Source organism: Trachurus trachurus (genome assembly GCF_905171665.1).
Source record: "Trachurus trachurus genome assembly, chromosome: 18".
Classification (NCBI taxonomy): Eukaryota; Metazoa; Chordata; class Actinopteri; order Carangiformes; family Carangidae; genus Trachurus; species Trachurus trachurus.
Window position 1 is genome coordinate 25190631 of NC_139909.1, and position 20098 is coordinate 25210728.

Sequence of the window (20098 nt, forward strand, 5' to 3'; positions counted from 1 at the left end):
GAGGCATGAAAAAAAAGATTCTGGGGTTTGTTGCAACTCAATTTTAAGATATCACCCTCAACATCCCAAAAAAGACCAAAAAAAGTACTGTTCGCCTGACAAATTCTAATGAAAATTATTATTTTTCAGCACTTTATGGAGAATATCTATGCTTAACATGTATATATAAAATTTCCTTAATTCATAAGCTTCCATTTGAGTCCAAGATAGCCTTTCTACTAGCTACTGGAAAGCTACAGGCTGTCTCCAAACAACACCTATTGTGAAAAACTACATGATCAGAAACCATTCTATTTCTGGTCTCCCCAAAGTGAACAGATAGATAGAGAAGACCGTTGGCCACAGCAAGTGGGGCTTTTGAGATAGAAAGGCTATCTTGGACTCAAATAGAAGCTTATGAATTAAGGAAATTTTCTATATACATGTTGGGCATAGATATTCTCCATAAAGTGCTGAAAAATAATAATTTTCATTAGAATTTGTCAGGCGAACAGTACTTTTATTGGTCTTTTTTGGGATGTTGAGGGTGATATCTTAAAATCGAGTTGCAACAAACCCCAGAATCTTTTTTTCATGCCTCCCCCTATGTGTCAAGATACTCTCTGCCAAATGTTATAGTTGTATGACTATTTATGCCATTGTAGTACCTAAATATTTGCATTTACATCATTTCGCCAGCAAAATGACCCAAGAAAGGGGTTTTGGCCCCTGTAGCTTTCCAGCAGCTAGTTGACCGGGTTGTCCACCCAGGTTTTAATCCTTGAAGTACCTAGATATCATTTCTGGTGTCAAACCTTTTACAACGCTCCGTGTCCGTTTTTTTGCTTTGCCCCCTGGGTACACTGGGATTTAATCTAGACTAATTATGGAAAGGGAATGTCATTTTGGACAAATACTGAAGTAACTGGCCTTCTCATGTAGAGGAATTATACTGGGCCTGAAATGCATTTGTCTACAGCTTTTGTGTGTTTCCATGATGTGGCTCTCCCTGCATATGTAAATTGGTGCTAAGTTAAATGCATCCAAAACCAAAGAAATGATAATTGATTTTAGACGTGACAGGAGGGTCCTCACTGGGAGTGTCATAGATGGAGAGGAGTTTGAAGCTGTCAGCTTTTTCAAATATCTAGGTATGTGTTTGACAACCAGTTTAAATGGGATGTAAACACTGGGGCATTGGTCAGACGTGGACAGCAGAGGATTCATCTCCTTCGGATGTTACATTATTTTTCTGTCAGTGACAGTCCGTTCAGTCCTTAATTGAAAGCCTTTTAACTTACTCTTTTATCTGTTGGTTTAATAACCTGTCACTCAAGGATAAAAACAGTCTTAACTGTAACAGTGTTGTGAAAACTTGCTCCAAGATTACTGAATTTAAACAGAGAGATTTATGTTCTCTATGGGAACAACAGGTCATAAGGACATCACAGTACTTTGAGTACTTCCAATTGCCTTCAGGGTGTCGTTATGCCCAGCCTGCTTGTAAGAGTCTAAGAAACGCTTAATTAATAAAGTTGTCTTGAATCTTGAATCTCTGGGGTTTCTGTTCTGAATTTATCTCAATAGTTTAACACCACAAGGAGTGTAAACTTAAAAAAAAAGAAAAAAACTAAGATTTATTAACCAGTGTCTCTGGGTTTTCTACACTAAGACACTCAGCATCCATCCATCTGCCTATACCACACATCTGTGCAGGGTCATGAAGGGCTGGAGTCAGCTGCCACTCTCACAGAGCTGGCATACAGAGACAAACCACCTCATGCATTTGTGTTTACATGTATGTGCAATTAAGAGTCTCCATCCACCTAATAATGTGCATGTCTTTGACTGCAGGAGGAAGCTGGAGAACCTGCAGAGAACCCACACAGGCACAGGGAGACTCATCCACTATATCAAATACATGAGCAATATATGATTTAATGCTGAACAGTGAGGACGCAGTCTTTGACGTTTCAGAGCACAAAGCATGGGAACAGTGATTACCAGGGTAACAGCAACTTTTTTTTAGACTTTATTACAAAACAACATGACAAAACCGATACATTTTTATGTTGAAACCCACACTCACAAAACAAGGTGATGGTGGTTTGTGTCTGGTTAAGGTCCATCCTGCAAATGAACTAAACATTCATTTCAAGATCATCTGCTTTCCGTCTCAGTGATGGTGAAGGTGATCAGTGACACATCTGGGCAGCTGTCAGTTTTCCACACACGGGCACTGATCTGATAGGTGACCTTGAACCTATCGTCCATCGTGACCTCTGTGGCAGTGCAGGCAGGAACAGCCCTGTCGTGGTCACTCGGAGGCCATCTGAAGTTCTGGTTCTTTAGTCTGACAGTGACTGGGCTATGGCTCAGCAGTCCTTTGGTGCCTTTTGGACCCACCAGGGTCTGAAATTTGAGCAGTGTGTCAGAGAGAGAAATAAATACAGAGACAGAGAGGTGCTGAAAGAGTCAAAGTGCACTTTTCTTTTGCAGTGCCATTATGAGAAGAGGATTAGAGAGCTAACAACAACAGGAGTCAAGGGGAAAGACAATATGGCTTTTGTCCACACACAAGGACAGGTCATCTTTGATTCTTTGTAACATTTGAATTGCGCAACATCATGCTCACTTTCATGTCTGCAGTCGGCTTCAGACTGCTTATATTTACACTTTTATTTACATCTGATACATTGATTAGCTGTGGCTCTCATCCTGAGTGACTCACAATAAGTAGTTCATCCCAACACCGTTGAGACGTTCTCTTCACGTGTCTCTCTCGCATCCTCAGACATAAACTTATCATATACTTCTCTTTCATCTCTGTAGTCTCTCTTGGTGCCACAGCTCCCGTTCAAAGGCATTTGGCAGTAGCCATTTTGCATCCATCCCATCCGAGTTCAGTTTTTGTGGAGGATGCATAATGGTGTAATATATTTATTTCACCTTGTCATATTGAGCTTTCTTCACACTTAGCCAGTGGCGCTGGTGATTTAAACATGGGAAAGCTGGCCAGCTCCTCCTCTAGTCCTTTTATTCCGTCTGCTAACCCGTCGCCCAGAGCTTCATCCATCTCATTCCCCTCCCCCGACTCCCTCTCCCCCCCCTCGGGCCTCACCCTCTCCCTCTCCCCTGTCCTTCCGTCCAGCATGTCTGGAGCTAAAATCTCAGAGGCAAACTTCAGCCCGCTGCCGCTTGTGTTGCAGTTGGCATAAATGGCGTTCCCATGCCCGTTGCTGGGGTTGCTGTGGATCAGGGTGCCGCTGTAGCTGTTACCATGGGGACCACCGTTACCCTGGTTGCTGAGGAGGGTGGTCGTCGTGGTCGAGGTCGTCGTCCCGTTTCGTTTTTCCGTCAGCCGGAATCCCTCCGACATCAAGCTGGCGCTGCTGGGCGACTGCGGAGTGGCCGAGGAGCCCAGCAAGTCCCGCCCCTTCTCTGACGACAGCGAATTATCCGGCAGGTGGCAGCCCTGGCGGCTGATGCTGCGGCGGCGGCTGATGAAGTACAGGAGGAACACCCCGAACAGCAAACCCCCGATGAAGAAGAGGATGTAGATGGCCAGGACGTGACGGCCCCCGCCCGCCGCCACCGCCCCTCCGGCACTGGGGGCTTTTTCTGTCAGCTGGTAGATCGCTCTCCGGCAGGGGGACGGCTCTCTGCCACCTGCTCCCACCTCCTGGAGTACAGAGACAAGACAAACAGAGGCTCACTGAGCTGTTCAGATCACCTAGCAGGAAAATACAGTATCTCACCCCTCACATTTCAGCTGCCATTTTATTATATCTTCTCATGAGACCACTACACTATACAGAAATGAAACTTGGATATACTTTAGAGTAGTCAGTGTACAGCTTGTATAGCAGTATAGATTTGCTATCTACTGAGAATTACTCAACACACAGGCATAACTGTCTAAATAGCTGGCAACACATGTGAGTATACCCCTAGTGATACCTATATATGTCATTTAAACATGCAAAGCCACCTGTCCTATCCCTCATGTCCATGTTTTTTCATGCTTGACTGGACCATACAAACTTGTGTGTCATGGATTTGAGCAGTGTTTTTCAACCTTGGGGTCGGGACCCCATGTGGGGTCACCTGGAACTCAAATGGGGTCGCCTGAAATGTCTAGCAATTGATTTAAAAAAAATGACTGATAAAAATATTTTTTAAACTAATTATTATTCTTTTTAAATTATGATTAAAAACACCACACACAATCCTAAACAACTGTATTCTATACTTTCACTTTCTCGAATTTAAATTGAGTTCAAATAAAATGCAGCATATAAAAATATCTGAGCTGGCGCATCTTGATTGACGAGGTCGTCAGAAATGTCAAAATGGGATCACAAGCTAGAAAAGGTTGGGAACCACTGGATTAGAGCTATTAAATTTGGCTCTATGGGGACAATTTTCTCATACTGACCACTGGATGTTCAACATGGCCCCTCATGGCAAAGAAGTCTCTGAGGATCTGAGAAATAGACTTTTTGTTCTCTACGAAGACAGCCTAGGTTATAAGAAGATTGGTAACACCCTGAAACTGACTCAAAGCACGATGGCCACAGTCATATAGCGGTTTTCCAAGAGGGCTTTCACATAGAACAGGCCTCACTGGGGTCAACCAAAGAAGTTGAGTCCTTTTCTTCTTCTCTCACTTTTACTTTATATGAACTGAAAAATGTATTGGTAATTACGATTAATTTGATCATGTTTTATTATTTTTGACTCTCTGGTTGCCAATAATAATTTTAAAAAAAGAAGAAAAAAAAAAGTTGAGTCCTTGTGCTCTGCGTCATATCTAGAAGTTGGCTTCAAAAAACAGACGCATGAGTTCTGCCAGCATTGCTGCAGAGGTAGAACAAGTAGGAGGTCAACCTGTCAGTGCTCAGAACACATGCACACACATCTGCCACTAGTACTTTTCTGAGGCATATTGCACTTTAATGGTTTTTATTGTATGTTTTTAGTACTTCTCTGCTGCTTCTCCCCTGTACTGTTTTTGTCTTTGTTGTGACGCAGCACTGCTCTCTGTCCGAGAGAAATTTCTCCTTCGGGAGACCAATAAATGATTTTGACTTGACTTTTGACTTTGACACGCCACACACTACTTCAAGTCAGTCTGTTCACTGTGAGGTGGACTCACTTGTGTTGCCACCCATTTAGACAATAATGGTGGTGTGCTGAATTATTTTCAGTGGATAGTAAAGATATACAAGATACACTGACTATAAGTTATATTGAAGTTTCATTTCTATAGTATTGTCCCATGAGAAGACGTAATAAAATGGTTGCTGAAAGTGAAGGGTGTACTCACTTTTTGGAGATACTGTATCTCTGCAGGCAGTGGTAGTGGTGTTTGTGTATGTGTATGTGTATGTGTGTGTGTGTGTGTGTGTGTGTGTGTGTGTGTGTGTGTGTGTACCTGGCAGGTGCAGGTGTATTTTCCCAGGCTCTCGTTGGTGACAGTCACCTCCAGGTCAGAGTGGTGCTGCCTGGTGAGTCTGTGGGGAGGATGGTCCCACGTGCAGGGCCTGGGGGACAGCTGGACACATGGCAACAGGAGGCGCAGACCCATGGAAACCTGCAGCTCCCTGGGGAGTGGGGAGCAACGCTCTGAAGGAGAGAGGGAGTCAGAAGTTATAGCAGGTGTGTGTTCACTGAGCCTGAGGAGGCTGTGGTTTCTAAATTCATGAATAGCAGCAGGGTACTTACCATCCTTGGTATCACATTTCCTCAAGGCATCGTCCACTGTATCACCTGGACCAGGCCTGGACACACACACAAATGTAGTCAGACTTGCGACTCAAAGGCTTAGTAGGAGTAGAGAGTATAGTAGCTTTCATTCTCAAATAATCCATTAGTCTATTAAAGGAGAATTCCGGTCATTTTCTAAATAACGCCCTACAGCTCTAGGTCCCCGAGTGCGATTATAGGAAAAAATCCGAGAAAAATCTGTGCAGACCGGACCTAGCTCTCCTCCTGCTAGCTGCGCTACACTGCAGTTAAACAGTGAAGTAATGGGGGCAGTTCTTCTAACCATGACTTTGGCCTCTATATAATGCTCAAAATATCACTTAAAAGCTAAATATGAATATAACTGCCTTTTTCCACACCCAAAATCTTTTTTTTCCCATGTTTTCCTCACGTTTTTGTCTTTGTTGATATGGAAACAGTCCCAAGCTCGACAGTCGACTAGTAAGGTCTACCCAGGAAGCTAGAGTAAACTGAAGTACGTGATAAAAACACATGTTAACACTGCTCTCTCATATTAACGGAGTTATGCACACTCAGTGTTGTGTTGTAAGGAACTGGTGGATGCTGCAAAGCATTTGTAGTGATATTTTGAGCATAATATAGAGGCCAAAGTCGCAGTTAGAAGAACTGCCCTCATTACTTTGCTGTTTAACTGCAGTGTAGCGCAGCTAGCAGGAGGAGAGCTAGGTCCAGTCTGCACATATTTTTCTCAGATTTTTTCCTATGGTCGCACTCGAGGACCTAGAGCTGTAGAGCGTTACTTAGAAAATGACCGGAATTCTCCTTTAAGTGTAACTCTTTGTTGCATTCTTTTGCTGGTAGACTTTTCTTTGCCTCTGATAACTTGAGTGATTAATCAATAAATGTTTGACCAGTTAAATCAGTGTGTTTCCTTTGCTACATTACTTTAGTGTTTTACTATAAGGTAGTGTGCCATAGGTCTAGGGAGAGTCTTTTGAGGGTTTGATTAGTCTGTATGCACAAAAAGACTAATGTAGTGTTTAAAAATATGGGTCAGTTAGCCTTTGATTTTCCATGGCTGGAAGTCTTCCAGTTCTCTTGTGATATTCCTGAGGTACTCACTTTGCTGTTGTTCTCCTGCAGGCCTTTGACACCCACTCACAGCCCAGGCCTCTGGCTCTGGCACACACCTCACAGTTGGGGTACAGAGCGCAGCCTTCAGCCTGGACCCGAGCCAGAGACAGAGGACTGCCCACCAGAGCCTGGCCCTGCACAGCACACACAAGGAGCCATTGCAGAATCACTGAGCAATAAATAGGCACTGCAGATGTGTATGTACTGTATATGCATGACTGTGTGTGTGTGTGAAGTGTGTGTGCAGATGCATGTATCTACCTTGTGCAGTAATATATTGTTAACGGGCTCGTGAGGGGTGAACAGAGGAATCTCTTGCAGCAAAGTGGCATTCTGGCCCACTACCTCCACCTGGTGGAGCTCCCCTCGATCTGCAACACACAAACACATGGTGATCAGTCTTTTTATCATAACGTAATTTAGTTTTGTTTCATTTTTAAATCATATTACCATATTTATGATCATCATTGACACAATTTGAGGAAGACTGTACAGTCTTGATCAATTTCAAATGTCCAATAAGAGAGACTTTAACAACTTTTACCTGTGTTTACTGTCATTTTAATCTCTTGTTATATTTTCATGTACTCTCCTTCCATCTCTCCTCACCTGTCCCAAGGTGCAGCACTGTCCCTCTTGGCTCTTGGCCTGTCCTTGTCACAGCCAGCTTGGTGTACTTGGTTCCCTTGCGCACCAGCAGAGGCGCTGCAGTAACACTGTTCTCCATCAGAGGGTGATCTCTCACATACGTCAGCACCTTGTCCGGGAGTTTGAGGGATGACTCGAATCCTTCAGCCTTTAATGCATCGTTTAAGCACTAAGAAAAGGGTCGAGGAAAGGGGAGATTAAAGCAGAGTGTTGGTGCTGGTGTGGGAGAATGTACAGTAATAAGAAGCACTGTGTGAAAACTAATTGGTACCTGTCCAGGTCTTGGTGTAGGGACCGGTTCAGGGTTGATCCAGTTCTCGCAGGTCTTCTTCAGCTCCTTAAAGGGACCATCCATCACTTTGTTGATGTCAGACAGACTGAAAACACACACTGCTGATAACTCCTCGTTTTGCCTATGAAGAAGAAAAAGCATGGTAGATAGAGACAAAAGGGGAGAGGGTCATATTTAAAATTAATTTCTAAGGATGTTCAATATAAATTGCCTTGTTAGACATAAGAGTACCAATCCCAGTCCTCCAAGTTACATCCAACACAGACACTATAAAATGACAACGTATCACTTTTTACTCTTACTATTTTTGCCCCCAAGTCCAAATATAATCTATCAAAAAAAGTTAACTTGAACATTTTGATTGCTGGGTCTTATTCTATAAGTAACTTGAAGAGCACAAACATGCCATTGGAATGAATACAGCTTGTAGTAGCATCTTTGTATGGAAAATACATAATTTTGTGTTCCCAAAATACTACAAAACCCAAGACAGAGGCTCTGGTTCCTCCTCGTACCACTGGGAGGTGAAGAGTCCGTAGAAGTGTGTGCTGCTGGGGTCTCCCTCTGTGTGCTGCATGGTGAAAACGTCAGTCAGGATGTTGTATCTCTGCCCGCTGGGTTTGTCCTCACACACCAGCTGGGTCTTGAGGAAGGTGGTCCAGCGGCGCTGCAGGGTCTTCATCCCTCCCACGTCAGACTGAGCAGACGGGGAGAACGGTACAGTAAGCTCCACGGGAATTCAATCAAAGCAAATTATGTATCAATCAATCATCATCAGGACGCTGGGTTACCTTGCAGACCCGTGCCACCCTCGGGACCTTGACCTTGGTGTAGAGGTCATACTCTTTGGCCACCTCGGTGAAGAAGAAGTAGATTTTGTCATCATCTCCTGTGGGGTTGCTGTCGGCAGACTGCTCTATGAAGACTGAAGTCACAAACTCTGGATCTAAAAATAACACAGACTCAACTTTACTCGTATTCCTGTGGGAAAGCAGCACTTTAAAGGAAATGCAGAGTGAAAGTGTGTTTGTGGTTATGGTGTACAACTTGTGTGTTAGCGTTTCTCACCGCTGAGCCAGTTGATGGATCGTTCGGTTCGGATGCGCTCCTGCTCGGGGCCTGTTGCCCGGGAAATGTCGAACAGCGTTCCCAGGAAGTTACTGGTGGCTGCTGTGTATAAGGTACCGCCTAGACACACACACACACAGACACACAGGCAAAGGAAGAGATCAAGAAGTAAGTTAGTGCACAGTGAAATAGAATAACAACCTGTCAACAAACAGCCAATCACAGCACTTACCTGCCATAACAGCTGTGTAGTGCTGACTGGGCTCAAAGGGACACTTGCCCTTCCCCGTCTCCATCTTCACTCCTCCGTCCTCCGCTCTCTCCAGGGTGAAGGTGGAGAGCTCCTTCAGGGTGACAGGAGAAGAGACAGAGAATTTAGAAACACAAACAAATGACAGCTTTAATGAGGATTATTCATTTTACTAAATTAATAACAGTGGAAAACAAAATACATACTTATACAATTTCTATACTTCGACAATTTCGACACACTGTGACTATACCCGCGGACCTCCGTTACACTTATATGTTTGTTTTTCAGTTAACTGTGCTGCTTAAAGGACTTTAGATGACTAATTTTGATCTCTATCTTAAAAAGCCTCAGTGGCTTCAACCCAAAAAAGTCCCGGCTGGAAAATGTCACTGGGACCAAAACATCTAACAGCTTATTATGGTTGATTGGCACCAGAGAGAAGTGGGCGAGTGAAGTTTCAGACAGACTGAAAAGTTTAAATGTGAGTAAACACACTGCAGTGGGAGGTTAACAGCATGCGTGTGTGTGTGTGTGTGTGTGTGTGTGTGTGTGTGTGTGTGTGTGTGTGTGTGTGTGTGTGTGTGTGTGTGTGCTCCTCTGCCTGTCCCTTTGATGTAGGTCTGGGGTGTGAATGGCTGTGGGAACCTGTCATGGGGATTTATCAACAGCTCCCGGTGCACAAACTGTGGGTGCCAACATACACGCAAACACATGTACAGTGGCACGCGTGCAAGTAAACACACACACACCAGAGTGAAATGATAGCGTGCTACAGCTGTGTGTGACATCGTGTGCGACATCGGAAGATCCTCAGGCACGGATCTGCCCCAGTAATATCTCAGCCACAAATGAATACACTCACAAACTGATGGATGACCCCTCTCACACACACACACACACACACACACACACACACACACACACACACACACACACACACACACACACACACACACACACACACACACATAAACTAACCAGGAAGGCACACTGGGGGTCGAAGGCGTAGGTGCCACACACATAGATGCGTCGTCCCTCGTCCAGAAACTCCAGCAGGCGGATGTAGTTGTGACAGTCGGCCTGCAGGGGGACACACACACTCAGAAATGAAGACAAACTCAAACCCAGCATCAGTCTCCTAAACTGGAATAAACATCAACATTTTTAACAGTATCTTTTTAATTTAAAGGAACAGTGGCATAAAAACATATTGAATATACAGAAACTAAAATAAATAACTGTGTGATGTACTGTTAAACTGACATGTAACCACATAAATATAAAGCAATTCAGGTGCTCATATTTATCTACAGCTGTGTGTTAAAACTTAAAAACCTTCAGTGGGAGTCTTTGTGTTGTGGTTTAGTTTTAGAAACATAGGCTACGTGACGTGTGTTTGTTTTTTGGCCTTAAACCAAAGTGGATTCTGAGAACAGCTGCGGTATCAATGGTTTTGATTGGAAATTGGAAACCCCCACTGCTGGTAGAGACACTTGAGACCCCCACTGTTACCAGCAGAGACCACCCTTACTACTTCACACACATGCACACACACTCTGACTTGCACACACATCATCTGAAACCTTGCACCACTCGTTTTCATGCATAAATAATTCTGAATAAACACACATCGACCATGATGTCTTGCACCCTGCCTCCTTTTTTTCTTCTTTATCTCTTTTGTATTCTCTCTCTGTAGCTGTTGTGGAAAAAAACACACACACCCCCGCTCTCCCTCCCCAGTTACCATGAAACCATGACACAGGTAGTTTTGTGTAAGCTTGTGTGTGTGTGTATGTGTGTGTCAAGTCTTTGCGTGCCATCCTGGATGAGCTCCGGGCCTGAGTCACCTCCTCCCCTGGGACCTGATCCTCTCTGATGCCCAGATCATGTCACCAAGATCAGCCCCCCCCCCCCACCCAGCACTGCCACAACACCCCCCCACCCCCCCACCCCTCCCACAGTGGAACAGCTCCACGTGAGACAGAGAGAAAGAGGCAGAGCTCAGGCTGCTAACAATGGGATCAGCTTGGGATTAACTATTTCATGGGTCCATATTAACCCCATTCATACTAATAAGCTTCATTCACAATCTGGCATATGGGTGGATCAAATGGCTCTGTTCAGTTCTACTTGGTTCTATTCAATTCTCTTCCCTGTTACAATGGAGCCTAATTATTCTTTCTTCAAGTTGAAAGCTTCTGTGGCTTCACAGGAGAAATGAAGTCTTGCCACCAAACACATCTAAAAGCTTTTCTACCAAAAGAAAATTACTTACTGAGGGCAATTTAGCAATAATCACAGAGAATTAAATATGTGTGTCTGTGTGCCATCTTCTCTTCACTGTGTTTTTCTTTAGTATTTGATTCCGAACTCGCAACAACTCACTTAACCCTGAATGTCAAAAAAACAGTTTCTATGTGTATTTCTATTCGCAATAAGCCTGTGAACGATCTGTTTGAGGTGAAGATCAAAAATGAACTAATTACTGTGATGAATGAGGTTAAATATCTGGGGATTATACTAGACAGAAATTTAAAATTTGATAAACAAGTGCATTACATCTGCAAGAAGGTTAAACCGAACCTCAACTGTTTTCGTTTCATCCGAAGACACCTGTCATGTAAAGCTGCACAACTCTACATGCATGCTATGATTCTTTCTCACTTGTCATATTGCATCACGTCAAGATCACAAGCTTCTCAAGTCACTCTGAAACCCATAGTAGCAATATATAAGCAAGCAATAAAACTTATGGAAAAACCAATGAGATGGCACCACTGTGACAACCTTCTTGCATTTGAAAACTTTATAATTTACTGTAACATCAGACTGGTTTTAAAATGTCTTCATAACTGTGTATCACCCCTGTTTTCTGCACTGATAAAAATATGCTGGAGCTCAAGCCAAGTTAACACACGAGCCTCCTACAATGGCGACTGCATTGTTCCCAAGTGTACAACATAATTTGGACAGTCTGCCTTCTCAATACAAGGGGTTAACCTATGGAACACTTTACCCACTCACCTGAAACTGGAGACTAATACAAACTCTTTTAACAGAGGACTAAAAGCATGGTTAAAAGCAAAACAACAATGCTCACATGTATAAATACGGACTTTCTCATTGTTACTAATATTACTAATGATTTCTGTTTGCTTCATCTCCTTTCGCCGATCTTGTGCTGTGTTTTTAGATTAGCATACTGTTGTGATGTTGTGTCATGCACTTGGTTTTATCTCATATTGTTGATAATATGCTCTGTGTTTTTAGAATAGCCGCCTATGGACTGGTGTTGAAAATTAGCACATGTGCTAAACACACCCAAGCAAAGCATCTGGTCTGTCCATTGGAACAGTCTCAATGTATTTGTGATGTCCATATCAAATAAAATAAACATAACATAACATAGCAATCACTTTAACCTTAAAGGTACATTGTGTAGGAATTACTCCCATCTAGCGTTGCGGTTGTATATCGCAAGCAACTCAGTCGTATTTTTCATGCTGCATTCACGTGAAATTGGGCAGATGGCAGACGGACGACAACCGCTGCATGTAACGGCATAAACAAGCCTCTATGTAAACAAGTGGTCCGTCAGCACGAGGCAAAACAATACACGTGACAATATGTTGCCATGGCGATGTCGTATTGTTTACCTGACCCACGTTTTACCGGCTTTCTCTGGACTTCTGTGACTAAAATGACATCTGGTTTGTTAGCGACGGCCGTCTGCCCGACTGCAGGTGAATGCAGCATCAGTGTAACGCTCCATTCCTCCTCACTGCGTTACCGCGGTGACTTTTCACAGACGCCACCTCGACCTGAGCCGACAGCTCCGGTGTCTCCGCTGAGTTTCCGTGGTTTCCTACCGTCACGCTGCCACTGAACGTAAAAACATGGAGACACGACATGGCAGCAGCACCGAGCTTACCCGCTCCATGGAGATATGAATGATATGAACGGCTAATTCAGAGCTGAAAGGAACACTTCACTTTGTTGATGGGGGTGATTACTTATTAATGAAAAACAGACTTTTGAATGAAATAAATATAGGAGAAGTTACACAATGTCCCTTTAAAAAGTGTTGATACTGTTGATTGTGCATTAAACGAAAATCCAGGGCGCAAAAATAATTGATAATTGACACATGATTGAGCTTATAAGCAAAATATCGAAGTCGTTTATCAGTCAGGATGTAGAAGTGTGTGCACCAGTATAATCTTTCCAGTGTGAGGTAAGACCATGGTGATGCCAGTGAGTGAAGCAATACACAACTTGCCCTGATTCGCCCCCTGACATGCACGCACATGCCCTGCCTCTCCCTCGGCCAGCTTCAAGGTAGTTTCCTGGTGAGTCTATTGTCCTGTCTCTCTAGTCTTCTCTCTCCTCCTCGTCCCTCCTTACCTTCCACTGTCTGTCTGTGGTTCTTCCTCTTCCTGTTTCCTTCCCTCTCTGCTCCCTCCTTCTCCTTAATCCCTCTGAGTCACGTGTGTAATCTTGTAATCAGTGTCTCAGAAAAAAAACAACCGCTCTCTTTCCTGCCTTTATCAGTCTCTCACCTCTTCCCCCCCTTTACACTAGGAAAGCGAGAAAACCTCCCCAATGCCGATTGTGTAAAATAGGTCAAGACTAATTGCGCTTCCCTTCCGTTAAAACCCTGACCTTCCACTGGCTTTGTTTATCTTCTGATTTGACCTCATTGCTTGCATTTTTGAGATTTATAATAGAGTGAATACACACTCTGGGTTTTCTACCACAGCTTCACATTACTCAGCAAACCGTTAGAACCAGTCAGTCAGTAAGACGTTACTCAACAAAATGCAGCCCCAGTGTACAGTTAGTTTATTGTTAAGCTGTTTGGTTGAGGCCCTGTAGGCACAGCTTCAGTGTACAGTATGCTCTATTTAATCAGTTTCCACAGACAGTTACTGGGCATCTGTGACTTACATACACCCTCTCTACACACACACACAAAGGTAGACATGTACACAGTCACACACAAACACACACACACCCCTGATGAGATCCTGGCATAAGTCCCAGAACTTTGCATTCGATGCCTAACAGGCCAGCACGGGGCCATGACACACACACATGCACAAACACATGCAGTAGCACACAATATGAGCCCATATAACGCCACATTTCAGATGACTGAGGACATTTGTAAACAATAATAACAATAATAATTCAATAAAATATTAATATTACTACATGACTGTGGGACTGGGATTTAAAAACGTTTTTATAACAACTGGAGTCCCTCCAGGCCTTTACCACATCTATTTAGGTAAGCTGTTAACATTAAAGGACAAATTGATTTTTAAATCATTTAATAGTCAATGACAAAATCCTAAAGACCACTGACACTCTGACTCTGCACTTAATGAATCATGGGACTTTACAGGTTGCAACTAGATCCAGAAGAGAAGCAGCTTTTAAAAACCCAATCACAAATAGCCTACAACAGAGGCTCAATACAGCTTAAGGACAAATAAGCCTTTACAGTGGTTTTAATGTCTGCTGTGGTTTCTTTCCAGGATATTCCTGGATGTTCCAGTACGGCATCATTAAAACAGGATTATTGGAAGAGACAGTTACTGTAAATACTGAGTCACTGTAAATCTCCCCACTCCACAAACAGACAGACACTGTGCCAGGCTGCACCTTTCCTACAGCTCTAGGAATTAAAGGGGAACTATGCAAGCCTGGTCGCTTTTCCTCTGTTTTGCTAACCCTCCTCTTGGCCATGTGCATTTGTTTACAACAACACCGGTGAGAAAGCAATCAATAGAGCGGTGGTTATAATCATATACGATGTTATGATTTGTGTAGTCTTATCTGTCATAAACAAGAGATTACAGGTTACAGGGCGCGTTTGTGTTGCGGTGCCACAGATAGGACACCGGGGCGGCGGCTCTGATCTTGCAAAGTTGTTTTTCAGCCAAGAGAAGTGGAAGGCAGAGAGCCTCCATTCTCCCAAGTCATTTATTTGACCATCACAGTTACTCCAGAGCTGTTAATTCGGAGAAAGTGTAGCATTACATAGTTGAGCTAAAAATCCTGCATAGTTCCTCTTTAATATTGTACTTTGCATTGATTGCAACCATTTATACACACACAGACACACACAGCTCTCACCTCCGTCTTTCCCTTTGCCACACAGGACCTTCTCTTCTCCTCCGGCACATCCCAAGTAATCTGGATCACAAGGAAAGAGAATGGCAGATAAGTTATTGTCAATCAGTAAACATTCAGAAATACTCCAAAGTAATACTCTAATGAGGAAGTCATGACAGACTGAAGCAGATGTATGGAATATAACCATCATTCATTTGATTGAGTTGTTCCGACTGTTACATGTTGAAGCATCCTGTGTGAAAAAGGCCTTATAGACTCAGATACATGCATTTAAAGTGAGTCAAATTGATTTCTTAACTCTGGGAACATCACTTTACATTCTGAATCTGGGCCAACAGTCCCATGTTGTATTAGTCTTATATCTCTATTAACTAACTGCTCTGCAAATATGTCACAGTTGTTCACACACAGACATAGTCCTTACATTGAGTGGTGGTTTGCTCAGATCATTGGTGTCTACAGACAGTATTGCGTCCCTGGCTCCCAGGAACAGTATGCCTGACGGTCGGTCCAGCAGGAAGGTGCTGAAGTTGGTCACGCCCCCAAACTTCCTTGGATCCAGGATGTCTGTGGAGAGAAGAAATGAGGGAATGGTGAGATTTTTCTGTTCTTTTGGACGATGAATAAGCGTTGCTGTCGATCACAGGGTTAATCTGAGAAAAGATGGCTGACAGGATGAGATGAAGAATAACCATGTGGGGTTGTAAAAGATGAGGAGATGAGGGCTGGCGGGAGAGAGATGGGAGTAACCCTTGTTTCACCCTGCCCTCTGCCAATCAGAGCTGCAGATCAACACTCTGTAATCCCTCAGTCTGTTTCTTTATTAACAGTTTCACTGTTTATGTGACTTTTTCCTTTTTCATTAACACAGAAAAACCCTTTATGCCGTTATTTTGAAACTCCCTTCCTATATTTAAATTCAGAGTCAGATCTACTGCTGCAGAGAAAAAACTATAAAATAAATTATGCACAACCATGATATACAATAAATAATTCATTATGTTTTCACATAATAAATCAAGTGTAATCTCTCAGCTATGTGTCTTCTTAATCTCAAAACTATCGCATGTAGAATCCCAGAAGCTTTTGAATTATGTCTCCGCTCGTGTTTACTCTCGCAGGCTCCCTCCCCACCAGCTGTGTGTGTGTGTGTGTGTGTGTGTGTGTGTAGGTGTGTGTGTGTGTGTGTGTGTGTGTGTCATGTCCAAGCTGCACACAGCTGTGTACTGAGCTTCTTTGGAGTGATGGGGAGAGAGTGTGTGTTTATATGTGCATAGGCAGTGTGCATATGCATGTGTGTGTTTTTTCTAAGTCTGACATCCTTTACTAACCATCACAAAAACTGAGAGCCACACATGTTCACAGATACAATTCTCAGAGACAGTCTCATTTCTAAAGAAAGTGTAACTGCTGCTTACTGGTTTCGGAGCCAAACCGCATCCCAATCAAGACGCACACACACAGATGTACACACCGCACACAGTCTCAGCACAGGCAACAAAGGACCACACTGTGCAACAGATGAACTCATCATGGGATAGATTAAATACTGATGTTAATGATTAAAAGCTGCCACGTTAATTTACATCTTACATATTACTCATTATTCACTGTGCAATTACCGTCACATGACTAATGACTGTAAAAAAGCAGACACACACACACATTTGTGCACTTTTGAGTCTAATGATTGTCTTAATATTAAAATAGACAGAAACTCCTCAATTGAAAGTGTTAAATGAAGCTAATGAGGGGAGGACAGCCTCTTTCAATGTGTGCATAGCCCCCATTTAACACATTTTAATATTCATTTGCTAACCGCCCTCTATAAACACACACACTCTTCTACATAATGTGCACACATCAACTTACTAATGAATATTAGATGAGAGATTCCTCTCCATAAAGGGTTTTTCTACCTCACTGACAATATGGAACATTTTATAGTAGAGCAACAGAGAACAAAAGCACATCCATGCAACACACCCTGTATTATTGTGCAGGTACAGGTGTGACACGTTGTATTCAACAGCTGAACACAAACACAAAGGAGCAGAGGCTTCGTATCCAGTAACAAGATGAGATGACAACATCCATGTATTCACCTAAATGTTTGGAGGGAAGATCCCCTGAAGGTCAGAAATAGAATTTGGAGGCACATGACCTCCACCTCAGCAGCTGTCGGCTAAAAGATTCAAACGGGTACTATGGTCTGTCCCTGCTGTGGAGGAGGGGGAGTCAGAAGTATAGTCAGAATTTCAGGATGCTCTGATAAGTGGCGCTGAACTGGAGTGGACATGGTTTTCCACTTAGAGCTCGTCTGTGCTGTTCTGTGAAATGAAAAAAGAGCCCAACACGCTGACATCTGCCTGTAACTAAATCACAGACAGTTGCCCCCCCCTCCCTCACTGCCTCCATCCCCACTCCCTCATCCAGTCAGTCTGGGTCTGTTTCCCGTAACGTTTCACATGAATGTCATTTCTCATTCACTAAGAAGCCATCTGCTCAGCTAAAAGCCTCCAGGCAAGTCAGACAGTGAGTGAGCTGTGATTTGCCAGCCCAGGATTTCCACTTCCTGAAAACCAGCCAATGTGAGGAGGGGGATTGTAGTGTGACAGACAGAGGTGCACACACACACACACACACATGCATCCATTTGTTTGGGTGCGATGTCACTACTGATATGATGTGCAGTGTTGGGAAAGACACTTTGAAATAACTTTACACTGGGTCCCCTATTTAGAAGCACTTTTTGCTTCTTTGGGGTTCCCTTTCATGTACATCTGTTGCAACTGCTCATGTGTAACATATTTTTCTGTCTTAAGTACATGAATGAAATATCTGAATCTGTAGAAACGATTTAGTTTAATTGCTAAAGTTATAGGAAAAGTAAAAAAAGAAAAGAAAAAAAGAAGAAGAAAAGAAAAGTGAACATGTGATGTGAAATTAAAACAAATACAATACAAAAGAGTCACATACAGTACCAACAAAGAAACAACAGTTTATTGCAAAAGGTTCTCACTTGTTCACTGATCGTAACATATACCAAACAAATAAAATATCCCAATATTCATGGGAAAGTGTTAGAATATCAGCAAAGCTCATATTCCAGAATTTTTCCCTGTCAGGGGGTTTATCCATGATGATAATGTTGTCTCTATGTGAGCACTGAGGAACGTTCACCTGTGGCTTTTACACATACACTTCACAAAGGTCAAGTGTGTCATGATGACTGTTTCACAAATTACATGGACAAACAACAGAGCTACTTGAATCACGATGCACATATGAATGGAGCTGCTGCAAAACTACAGGTAGGTGAGGTGACGACTCTGCAGCAATGATGATGTGTGTATCTGTCTTTATGATGTCATTTATTTAAGTTATTGTAATTTTGCATCCTACACACCCTGCGCTGATGAAACAAACACTCTCCTCCTCAATCTGTCAATCAAAGCAAATGAGAGGAGCCAACGATTAGAAACCTCAAAGTCTCACTCTCAGTCCTTTTCTTTTCATACTTTCGTCGCTTCTCTCTATCTGCTCTGTCATCCGTCCATCCTTTCATCACCCTGCAGCCTCTGATCAGCGCTTCTTCGCACCGACTTTACAGCCTGTTTTCTCTCGCCAGGCCGATACACACACACACACATGCATGCACACGCACACAGCAAGGCAGACGTGAGTGTTAGTGACACAGGCCACGGGCGAGGTCTGGAGAGATGTCCTTGTAAACTGGTCCTCACCGGCTGTGTAGGACTCTCACACACATATACACATGCGCACATGCACATGGGGACACCACCTGCTGTGCACCCTAATGTAGAGAGAAGATTCCTAGAGCGACACCATCTGCCCTCCTCGCACAAAGTCGCACACACACACACACTTCTAACCCTATACATCCAGGCTAAATAAAGGCCTGATGCATGACGCAGACAAAAAAACAGAACATGCAATATCTTGTTTTCCATCTCCTCTATCTCTTTTATCTCCATGATGATGTGACGTCGCTGTTTGTTAGACTCCCTTTATGAACTGATGTGAGCTGGCGTGTGTGACAGGAGGAAGAGACGATGCTCTGCAGGTCGGGTTAACATCTCCTCTTTAACAGCAGGAGCCTGCAGCTCTCCATGTGTCAAATATCACCTCCGGTCTGAGTGTCTTTGCGTGTCCATTCATGTGTGCATGTGTGATGTGTGTTTGTGCGGATGTTTATGTCTGCTGGCAACATTACTAAAAGGACACATGTTGCAACAGGATCTTAAAGGGGACATATTTGGGTGTTTGTCTTGCCTTCCGGCCCCCAAAATGTGAGAATTTACAAAAAGAATCTGTAATTTTCAGGCTCCCTAGGTTGAAATCCATGTGGTTTTACGAGCTGTTCCCTCAGTTGTCTTCCAGTGATGTATCTAGGATTCGAATTTGCATAATCCCACCCCTACCTGGGACCAGTAGAAGGGGCGGGGCAAGCAGTGGTTCATTTGCATTTAAAGGGACAGGCACTGAAACCAGCCGTTCTGAACATTGCTGTTTTGAGAGGATGAAAAGAGCTGTGATGTTTGATCCTTGTGGTATTTTAACCAAAGCATGTCACAGACATGTCTTTAAGACACCTGGGAACTATTTTAATTTGTGGAAAGGGGACATAATATGTCTCCTTTATTGTATGGCGTTTAAAACATGTACAGTTATTATAGAGTAAAGTGGGATGATGGTTCCATTGCACAGTGAATTGACTAACAGGCCTCCACTGTGTAGCTGCTGCCTGGAGTAACAGATTAACTGGAGATGATTTCATGATTGAGCCAGAGTAAAGCCATGTTACTTTAGGTGGAAAAACACTGAGT

General features: G+C 43.3%; 1 protein-coding gene across 1 annotated transcript in view; it reads right to left on the bottom strand.

Annotated features, from left to right (window-relative positions):
* Positions 1-2158: 2158 nt before the first annotated feature.
* Positions 2159-20098, bottom strand: part of sema4f (sema domain, immunoglobulin domain (Ig), transmembrane domain (TM) and short cytoplasmic domain, (semaphorin) 4F) — a 56151-nt gene continuing 38211 nt past the window's right edge. The window contains exons 2-15 of the mRNA XM_083992872.1: positions 15673-15815; positions 15249-15308; positions 10083-10184; positions 9084-9195; positions 8852-8971; positions 8575-8729; positions 8299-8480; positions 7763-7904; positions 7453-7660; positions 7105-7214; positions 6832-6977; positions 5707-5762; positions 5417-5607; positions 2159-3661 (exon numbers count right to left, since the gene is read on the bottom strand). Of these exons, the coding sequence (XP_083848998.1) occupies positions 2933-3661; positions 5417-5607; positions 5707-5762; positions 6832-6977; positions 7105-7214; positions 7453-7660; positions 7763-7904; positions 8299-8480; positions 8575-8729; positions 8852-8971; positions 9084-9195; positions 10083-10184; positions 15249-15308; positions 15673-15815 (2456 nt within the window). The 3' untranslated portion in view covers positions 2159-2932. The remainder of the gene's footprint in view (positions 3662-5416; positions 5608-5706; positions 5763-6831; positions 6978-7104; positions 7215-7452; positions 7661-7762; positions 7905-8298; positions 8481-8574; positions 8730-8851; positions 8972-9083; positions 9196-10082; positions 10185-15248; positions 15309-15672; positions 15816-20098) is intronic.